General features: G+C 61.5%; 2 protein-coding genes across 2 annotated transcripts; one reads left to right on the forward strand and one right to left on the reverse strand.

The window, feature by feature from the left end:
• Positions 1-460: 460 nt before the first annotated feature.
• On the reverse strand, positions 461-2,160 carry MNEG_8796 (60S ribosomal protein L35; the record flags this gene model as incomplete). The annotated part of the gene is made up of 5 exons (XM_014042732.1): positions 461-604; positions 907-1,015; positions 1,745-1,824; positions 1,919-1,974; positions 2,157-2,160. 5 exons carry the CDS (start codon positions 2,158-2,160, stop codon positions 461-463), a joined length of 393 nt encoding a protein of 130 aa, XP_013898186.1.
• A 1,719-nt stretch (positions 2,161-3,879) lies between these two features.
• Positions 3,880-9,643, forward strand: MNEG_8797 (Protein 5NUC; the record flags this gene model as incomplete). Its single annotated transcript, XM_014042733.1, has 17 exons — positions 3,880-4,003; positions 4,286-4,446; positions 4,790-4,909; positions 5,173-5,229; positions 5,375-5,445; positions 5,701-5,755; positions 5,962-6,045; positions 6,374-6,473; positions 6,765-6,824; positions 7,163-7,234; positions 7,466-7,613; positions 7,888-7,987; positions 8,238-8,307; positions 8,593-8,675; positions 8,997-9,056; positions 9,328-9,393; positions 9,632-9,643. The coding sequence occupies 17 exons, from the start codon at positions 3,880-3,882 to the stop codon at positions 9,641-9,643; spliced, it is 1,443 nt and encodes a 480-aa protein (XP_013898187.1).
• Between the last annotated feature and the right edge of the window lie 9 nt (positions 9,644-9,652).

The raw sequence follows: 9,652 nt of genomic DNA on the forward strand, positions 1-9,652 counted from the left end.
GCCGCCACAACATGATCCACACGACCAAGCGATCGAAGTCTTTCTCTTGTTCGCAACATGCGTGCATAAGAGCGCGGTTGACCAGCCCTCCCCGCTCCGCGGCATGCACGTGCGACACCCCCCCCCTCCAGCTGCCTCTCGCCCAGTGGTTTTCGAGATTTCGGCTGCAGCCGGTGCATGCCATTTCTGCCCACAGCTCATTTTCCGCCAAATTCCCAAGATTCTTGTGCAGATGCATCACATCCCCCGCCGCTGTCCGCTGCACCGCGAACCTCAAAACATCGCTGCTTCTGCCCCGCCGTTTGACCGCCCCCCCAAACACCACCCGCGACTGCCAACCATGCGCGACAGCAGGTTACAAGGCGGCGCGCGCCCGGCGCCGCCGCAGCCCGACCGCGGCACGGCCGCGCGCGCCCGCCGCCCCGTCCCCGCCGCGGCGACCGCCGCTCAAGAGGCACGCTCACGCCTTGAGGGCGTACTTGCGGCTGGGGAAGGCCTGGGCCCGCTTGGCCTCCTTCACGAGCAGCTTGGACTGCTGCTCCTTGGTCAGGGCCCGCCGGATGGCGCGGGTCTTCTTTGTGCGGAGGTCCAGGGGCAGCAGGCTCTGCAGGGGGCGCAGGGTGGGGCGGCGGCCGAGGCACGACGAATGTTTGAGCAGCAGACTCACGCGCCGGAGGGCCGGAGGCCCAAGCGTGCCGCTGTCGCTGCCGCGGCCACGGCCCTCGCGCCGCAGCGGCGGCAGCGTGCCAGGCGTGCTCGCCGCCCCGCCCGGCCGTCGGCCGCTGCCGCACAAACAAATGCCTGCTGAGCGGGATGCCGGGCAGCCGGCTCGGAGCGTCACCCCGTCAGATCAGGTTTCCAGCACTAGCCCAGGATCCTAGGGTCCTAGCGCCCCGGGAGCCGCACCTTCCCCTTCTTGTTCTTGCCGTCCTCGTCGATCTTGCTCTTGAGCGCGGTCCGCAGGTTGGCGCGGTACACGGTCAGCACGCGCGCGATGCTCTTGCGCACCACCTTGCTGCGGGGGCGAGAGCGCGGGGCGCGGGGGCGGGGCAGAGGCGTGAGCAGCTGGCTTGGTGCGCAGCGGCGCAACCTGAAAAGGCAGAGAGTGTGTTGGTCGGGGAAAACGCTCCTGTGGCAATGCGCGCGTGCCATGCTTGTCGCGCCAGCAGATGTCACAGCACTGCCACGGGTGGTGGTTCTGATACACAGTAGTGTGTTGGTCGTTCTGACCAGCTGTGGCCGCCCCTGCTGCTGCCTCGTCATGGCTGTCGGCCGTGCCGGGCTCAAACACCGTGACAGTTCTGCTGCTGTAGCCTCATAGAGCTGCAGTGGCTGCCAACCGGCTGCAGGGCAGCTGCTGGGGAAAGACAAGCCGTTGCCTCTGGCACCGCTGGCATGAGTCACCCACAGTCACAAAAACAGCTTCTGGCTGCTGCCTGAGCCAAGCGGCCTGTGCCAGCAGCTGAGACAGATTGGCGCCGCGCCGCTTGATCGGCGGCCATCCCCTAAACGCTGATTCCTGATTGTGAGACAGCTGAGTGAGGCGCACACTGGCGGTGCCCGCTTTCTTCACCTCGTGCTCACAACCAGCTGAGCTGCCAAACCGCGCAGCTAGGTAGAAAGCAGTGGGGCTTCTGATACATGCGGCTGTGACCTGACCGTCACAACTCCAAATAGTGGCAAGCGCGATATGCAGGTGGCGCGGCGGCGCATGCAGCCGCGGCGTCGCTGCGCCGGCGCTCACATCTTCGAGAGCTTGTTGGGCGCGCCGCCAGTGACCTTGGCCACACGCAGAGCCGCCAGCTCGGCCTTCAGGTCCTTAAGCTGCGGAGAGAGGCCAAGCGAGAGGAGGCACGCTGATCGATTCTGCACGCATCACTGCGAGCCCTCGCCCTCAGCATCAAGAAGACAGTCTCACCTGGGCCAGCAGCTCCTGCTTGGACTTGCCCCGCAGCTCATGAGCCTTGATCCTCGCTGCGGGCAGCAAAGCAGCAGCCGGAGTGTCAGCTGGTGTGCCGCAGAACAAACCCAGGCGGCCGCATGGAGCAAGGCCTAATATTCACTGCACTTCAACATCCTCATCACAACGCGTTGCGCCGGCTGCAGAGACGGCAGCAGCCCGCCCTCCGTCCGCCGCAGCAAGCTAGCACGCGCACCCATCGTGTCTAGGCGAGAGTCTAAACTTCAAGGGCTACAGCGTGAAAAGAGGCAGAGGCACTGGTGCACTGGGAGGATGTTCGCGCTGCGCAGCGGCGACCTGGGAGACCGGGGGGCGGCGCAGTCCCAAGCAGTGCTGCCTGTGTGTTCTTGAGAGGTACAAATTATGTGGTGTCATGAACTTCAAAAGACACTATGGGCGGTATATTGGTGCCTGCTACGGTCCACAAGTTCTCAACATCACAATGAAGCAGCTTTGATTTCATCCACGACCCTTGCAATACACCTTCACCACGCTGCCACGACGTCGCGGCACCCACTCCTAGGCGCCTGATGCCCTCTCAGGACTTGTGTGGGCATTTGGATATCCCCCTTGATGATCGTCTGTAACGGCTACGGCGGCTGAGCGTAGGAGAGCTGTCCGTGAGATGCCACCCAGCTGAGCTGCCCTCGCGCAGCTGCAGAGCGGCGCTTGACCGAGCTGTGCTTTTGATGGTTGGTGCATGCGCCAAGCCAAACCATCACCAGGAGTTTGTCTTTCACAACTGCCAGCAATAGATCTGGCGTCGTGCTGCCGGCTGCATCATGGATATACGCGTCTGCCTTATGAATCACGAGCGGCACAAAATCCACATATGATCCGCGCTGCAATCGCGACGGCTCAATCCTTGCGCGCCCGCAGAAGCTCGGAAGGTGCCTTCAGCTTCCCAGCGGTAGAGGCACAGCTGGCTTAATCCTGTTGTCGTTTGATGTCAGTGGCTTGCTGCCCACGCCACTTGCGACATGATCACCAAGAAAACCCCGGCTCATAGCAAGCTTGTGTCGTACATCTCTGATGGGCCCAGGGAAGGTAAGCCAGTGGCGAGTAGGCGGTGAAACCCCGGCCTAGCGCACGCACGCAGAGTAGCAACAGCAGTTTTCCATCCCCACACATCAAGGTGGCCAATGTTGGCAGCTGAGATGCGGAAGGCGAACGAATGGAAAGACCGGTTGCAGTCGCGTGCCATCAGCCGTGAAGGACTTGAGGAGTCTGGGCACATCACATGTTGATGCGTTGGTTTGACCGAGGTTGACTGTTGATTGGCAGGCTGCAGCGCACGCCCACATATTCAGGCATGCAATAACATGCCGTCCCTCCTCTAGCTGATCCCCAGTACCCTAGCAACATGCCTTGATGCAGTGCCCTGTGCCCGAGTGGGGCGCCTGCGCATCTCAGGTGCATCCGTGGGTGCAGCAGCACCTCTTTACGCTCAGAAATATCCTTGCAATGACTCCAAACGACGGCTTCAACTTGACACAGGCTGCAAATCCATTCCGAACCTCGGTCACACATCTCCTCATTGCAACAGAGCTCTAATGCTGTAAGCGGTACGCAAGGAGGAGAGCTGCCCCGATTGAATGTAAAAACTCGAATGCCTCTCGTCTTCACGGACGTGCAGCGCGTATATCGGACAGTCTTCGTATCGCATTCTGAGCAAAGTAACTCCGCGCACCCCCTGCCTCCGCGGAGGCTTAGTCCACTACGAAGTTGAATAAGACCGTAGAACCTGTGTTTACGCAATTTCACCCGTGCCAACGGCAGGGTTTTTTGTGCTTTGCGGCGTCTGGCTGATCACAGTGCAGTCTCCAGTGACGGAGCAGGTACAACAGTCAATTCTCCAAAGAAAGCATTTCAAACTGTTTTCCATGTCAAGAGTAGCGGCCCGCGCACAAGCGTGCGCAATGGCGCGGGCAGCGCTTCTGCTCGTGCTCGTGCTGGGCATGTGCAGCTGCGTGCGCGGCCGCCGCGGCCGCTCCCTCGCTGCAGCGCCAGCGCCGAAGGAGCTGCACATCGTGCACATCAACGGTGGGCGGCGGCCAAGGCAGCCATAACAGGCGCATTGGGCGGGGGTGCAACCTCGTGCCGCAGCTTCTTCGGAGGTTCCATGGGGCTCATGTGGGGCCTCACCATCAACAGCCTGGGTCAATGAGGCGCACTCTGCCGCATCGTCCTGCCCGCATCCCCCTGTAGCCCTGCCTTCCCGTGTCACGCCCGACCAGATCGCGGCGAGCGCCTCCACACCTCATCAGCCCCATCTCCTCCATCCACCTCCCAACCCCGTGCCCAAAACGGTTGATGCTCTTTCAGACGTGCACAACCGAATCGAGCAGACGTCGACTTCCAGCACAACGTGCTCCGACGCCCAGGCCGCGAGCGGTCTGTGCCTGGGCGGCTGGGGCCGCATCAGCTCCTATGTGAACGCAGCCAGGAAAAAGGCGGCGGCTGCCAAGGCCGCATTCCTGTTCTTGGTGAGTGTGCATCGCTCAGCTGGTTGCCTGAGCTCGCCGAGGCGGCACGCCGGGAACAGGAGGAGCGTCTGACCGGAGAGCAAGGGGCGTAGGCAGGGGCCGAGCGGCGAGGGCTGGGCCGGGTTAGGCTGGAGGCATGAATCGCGCAGGAAGCCCTGCGGCGGAAGAGAGCAGTTATCGGATCTGGGTTGGATCTGGGTGGCTAGGGGGCCAAGACTTGTGCATGTGTATGTGCAGACGCCTGTGGCCGCCCTTTCAACAGTGTTGAGGCAGCGGCGCGAGCGCCCGCAGCCCAGCAGGCGGTGCGCATCTCATCGCTGCCGAATGGACGCACCCTCCTCAGGACGCTGGTGATCAATTTGACGGGACCCTGTGGGATGTGGTGTACAAGGGCGCGGCAACCGCCAAGATGCAGAACATCGTCAAGCCCGACGTCATGGTGCGCTTCGGGGCCTTCAACACGGTGCCGCATCGCATGTGAAATGGGTGTGCGCTCGGGTCGCCTGTCTCCGTCGGCTGTCGCCAGCCCCTCGCAAGCTGCACGAGCTGACCTGGCAGCACGCTTGGCAGCTTGCGCTTTCGCAATTTGGCACGCGACCGCTGCCCGCTGCTTCGCGACACTCCATCACGCAGACCATCGGAAACCATGTGAGCGCGCCTGTGTGCGCGTCCTCAGCAGGCGGCGCTGGCAATCAAAGCGGGGAGCGGCACATGCGGGCCGCACAGGGTTCCCTCAAGAATTTGCACACGCACGGCCTCGACTCGGCCGGCCTCGCGGGCAGCGTAGGACTGCTTGGGGCCGCTTCGACCGATTCAGCTGCCTGTCAGGCGGTCTCCGAAAGTATGTTGACCGCCGTTGCCAGGTTCCCTGCTCGACATTCATGCCGCCCGGTTGCCGCGTGTTGCTGCCTGGTGTTGACCTGCGCAGGAGTTCACGTTTCCTCCCGACATCTTGAAGGCCTACATCGGAAACATCACATTCCCCATGCTTGGCGCCTGGTGAGTGCCGCTGTGGCTCGCCACTCCAAAATGGCGCCACCATGGATTTCTGGAGAATCTCGCTCCCTTCCCAGAAGCAGCAATACAAAAAAGCCGGTGCAAGTGTTTATCTGAACAGCGCTGCGCAGGGCGATCACCAACCATTGCCTCCCTTCAGTGTGCAGCTGTCAGATTACGTTGTCGTCCTGTTGCTCTTCAAGGCACGCGCCATGTTGCTTGTCGCCCCTCCCACCTTTTTCTTGCACGCGTGTGCAGCAACACTGACACCAGCGACGAGCCGCTGCTCAAGGGCTTGATCCAAAAGTGGAAGGTGCAGTGTTAAGGGCAAATGCCCTGCTTGGCCACACTGCAGAGCCGACATGTGTTTTTTTGCAGCGCCGGCTTGGCAACACAACGTGGGCATGCTGCTCTGGCTTTGCTGCTGCCGCTACCGCTGCACTGGATCGTGTTTCTGCGCCCAACTCTGAAGCATGCGTCTGTTTCTTCGCGGCTGTTCCCCCATTGCATCCCGAGCAGGTGTGGCAGTTCGGCCCGTACAAAGTGGCCGCAGTTGGCTGGCTGACCCCTGACGCTTCGTTCACGGCGGCCAACATCGGAAAGGTAACGGGAACGAGCGGGTGTGAAAGTGGCGCGGCCAGGCGCGCTACAGGGTCTGCTTGGGCAATGGTCTTTGAAGGAGCGCCATCCAGGGCCCTGCCAACGCTGGACAGCTGCACACGGTCCCCTCATCCCCGCCCACACGACCATCTATGCAATTTTGGCTGCAGCTGCAATCTTAGACAGTTGCCGATGCCTGCCGGTCGCTCGGCACAGCCTCTGCAACCAACACAGCAATGGCATAACTGAACTTGACACCAGCACACGGCAACCACCAAATACATCCTTCTCAACGCAACGCTTGATACTTTCTACGTTCAATTTTTTTCAGGTCAAGGTCACGCCAGTCAACGCAGCGGTCAAACAGTGCATTGCTGATCTGAAGAAGGCACACCCTGATGTCCACTTGATCATCGGCATGTCACACACAGGTGTGTGCGCGCGTGCGTGTGCGCGTGCGTATGTGTGTGTGTGTGTGTGTATGGGTGTGCGTGCATGTGTGTGCGTGCGTGCATGTTGCACGCCAATTCATTGAACATGTGCGCATTGTATCCGCGACCCCCTCCAACAATCAGCACGCGGCGCAAGACTCACCCTGGGCCAACATCAGCGCAATCGCATGCTGGCCTGCTGCACCCCCTTCAACACATGCACCACATCAAACATTTCCATGCACGCAACCGAATAATCTTCCTTTTTTTCTTCCCTCTCTCCCCCCCAAGGCTACCACCCAGATATTGAGACCGCCAAACAAGTGCCAGATCTGGATATCATCATCAGCGGTGCGGGGACAAGCAATGTCACACATTCCATAATTTCAAAAAAAACAAGATGAACAAGGAGGGGTTCACAAAACACAGGATGTTGGTCATGATTGGCTGGGTCAAGGTGGAGGAGCGGGCCGCAGGTGCCCCTCGTGAAAGAGGTCCTGATTGGTGCTTCAGAGTGCACAGGGAGGGCCCTCGCTGCTGCTCTGGGCACACAGCGCCTGCTGTGCCCGCAGCACTCCCAGATTTCACTGCGCCTGCATGGCGAAGCAGGCTGCCTCAAGTCAGGCGGGACAGCCAGAGATGCCGTGAGGCGCCATGCTGAGTGGCATTTGCCTGTGCCCCCCGCGCAGGCCACTCCCACACGTTCCTCAGGACCCCCTCCAAGGTCGGGCCCATCTTTGACAAGACCGTCAACGCCACCGGTGATTACGCTCCCTCTCCCAAACCCGACACCGCTGCAGAGCCAAAGTGCACTGAGGAAACTGGCAGCGACCCACCCGGCCGCGCCCTGCTACGCTTGCTGCCCCAGGCCCAACGCTCGCCTGGCGCGCACGGACGGCCGCAACACTCCTGCGGCACGAGCAAAGTGCACACGACCGCCTTGCGCCTCCCTGAACACCCGGATCCGCCTGCACCAATCTCGCACGCCGCAGACGAGACCTGCCTGAAAAAGCGGGCCTGCGACGAGCCTGGGGGCCCGTACCCCACTTATGTTTCCTCCCAAAAGTGCAGCGGCGTGGGCGCAGCCAAGACATGCACCAACAAGACGATCCCGGTCGTCCAAGTTTACTACGCATCAAAGTGGGTCGGAGGGGTCGGGCGTGCGTCTAAGCGGCGGTTTTGAGCGGAAGCTGCTTGGCACAGTGGCGTGGTGGCGACAGTTGGCTGGCTGTGTGCCCGCCCGCCGCGCCACGCTGTCGACGCACAACAGCAGCAGCTTAACTTGGCAAGCTGCCTCGCTCTCTCCCCCTCAGCCGACCTCGCCCATCTTCCCACACGCACTGACACCTCCACGCCCGCTCGCGCCCCCTTTGACGCCTGGCTGCCCGCCATTCACCCCACCAAAACCTCAAAGGTACATAGGAGATGTGACGCTGGACCTCGCCACCAAAAAGGTCACCGCCGCCAAGCCCGTGCTGCTGGGCGGCGACAACTCCACGAGCCCGTGGCCGCAGGTGAACGGTCTACATGTGATGCTGTCTGCCATCCGGCCGCCATCGTCGCCGACACACCACCAAGTCGGCGCTGCAGTTGATGCGTCGACAGGGCCTCGGCACAGGCCACCTGTTCTGCATCCGCGGGGCGGATCGAGGTCTCTGTTTCATTTCTGCCATTGCCGTGGCGGGCCTGCACTGATCTGACACTTCTGATCTGATCTGATCTGATCTGATCTGATCTGATCTGATCGCAAATTGATATGTGCAGGATCCGGTGATCCTCGCGGAGATCGAGAAGCTCTCAGGGCCGGTGACGGCCCTGGAGAAGAAGCCCGCAGGTGCGGCCTGTGGATTGAGTCACAGAGACAGACCCGCGCGTCAGTCGGAGCGGGGGCTGGAGGCTTGCAGCTTGGAGGGCCAGCGCTGAGCTGCTTAGGGGCTAGGCACATGCGGCATGCACACGCCGATGCGGATGCAAACCCCCAGAACTTTGTTGCACAAGTTCTACAGGGAAATATTGGCTGGCCCCTGGAAACCACCCGAGCCCAGCAACCAAGCCGCCGCAAACCCGCCAACCAAGCTCCCATGCCGCCTCGCAAATCATATCACATTTGTCCCGCCAGGCAAGACATCCGTGGTGATGATCGGCGGCCGTCCTGGGCGCGTCGCTGAGACCAACTTTGGCAGTTACCTCGCTGACATCATGGTGAGTCGCATGAAACGGCCCTGCGCCTAACGTGCTGCTTTCGAAGTCATTGCTGCTGCCGCTGTAGTCATGCCGCTGACCTTCGGGAGCTGCAATCGGCGTCGGACGTCTGATGCAATCGCTGCATTGCGTCTCGTTTTTATCCTTGGCACACGAGAGAGCAGGGATCCTTGACGCCTTGCCACAACATGCATGCCTGCTCGTCTGCACGGCGTGGTGCACACCATATGAGGCCGCACAATTCTTGTGCTTGTTGTGGGGTTCTTCTTTGTCTCCCCATGGCAGGTGAACCATGTGAAGAGCCTCCCCCACTTTGTACAGAAGAACGGCCCCGTCACCATCGCGCTCATCAACTCTGGATCCATTCGTGCTAACATCGAGGTGCGTGGAACAGCCGCAGGCTTGACTTTCAGGGTTGACTGGTGCGACACCGCCGTGACCTTCAAACCCTAAGGAACATGGATTGGCTATGGGTCGTACACCCGTCAACTGGCCGTCCACTTTGCACCCGCCCGTCCTACACCGCCGTCCACCCTCATCCCGATCCAAACGACTCCCAAAACGCACCACAACCGACCTGTTTCCTTCCTCATGCCGTACGCCCCACGTCAATTCCCCAAACTCACCCACGACCGTTATGTGTCCTTCACAGCCTGAGCTGGTGAACTATGGGGACGTCCTCACAGCCCTGCCCTTCAGGAACCTGCTGGCCGTCAAGGTGGGGCAAACTTCTGAGAACAAGAAGCAGCAAGGGCGCAGGCAGTGGGCAGCTGCCAGCAGAGGGACCCACCCACGCGCTTTACGCGCGTCAGCGGCCCTCCGCTGTGGCGCGGCGGGCTCATTGTCCGGGGGCCCGGGCCCCGCCGGGACGGCGCCAAAGCCCCGCTCTGCCCCTCGCGGCACCGCGCGGCCAGCGCTGCTGCGGCGCCAACGCCGCGGTCGCCCGCACGCCGCAGCTGTCCCGCTAGCCCCCATGT

The sequence above is a fragment of the Monoraphidium neglectum genome (assembly GCF_000611645.1).
Source record: "Monoraphidium neglectum strain SAG 48.87 unplaced genomic scaffold scaffold01713, whole genome shotgun sequence".
Lineage (NCBI taxonomy): Eukaryota > Viridiplantae > Chlorophyta > Chlorophyceae > Sphaeropleales > Selenastraceae > Monoraphidium > Monoraphidium neglectum.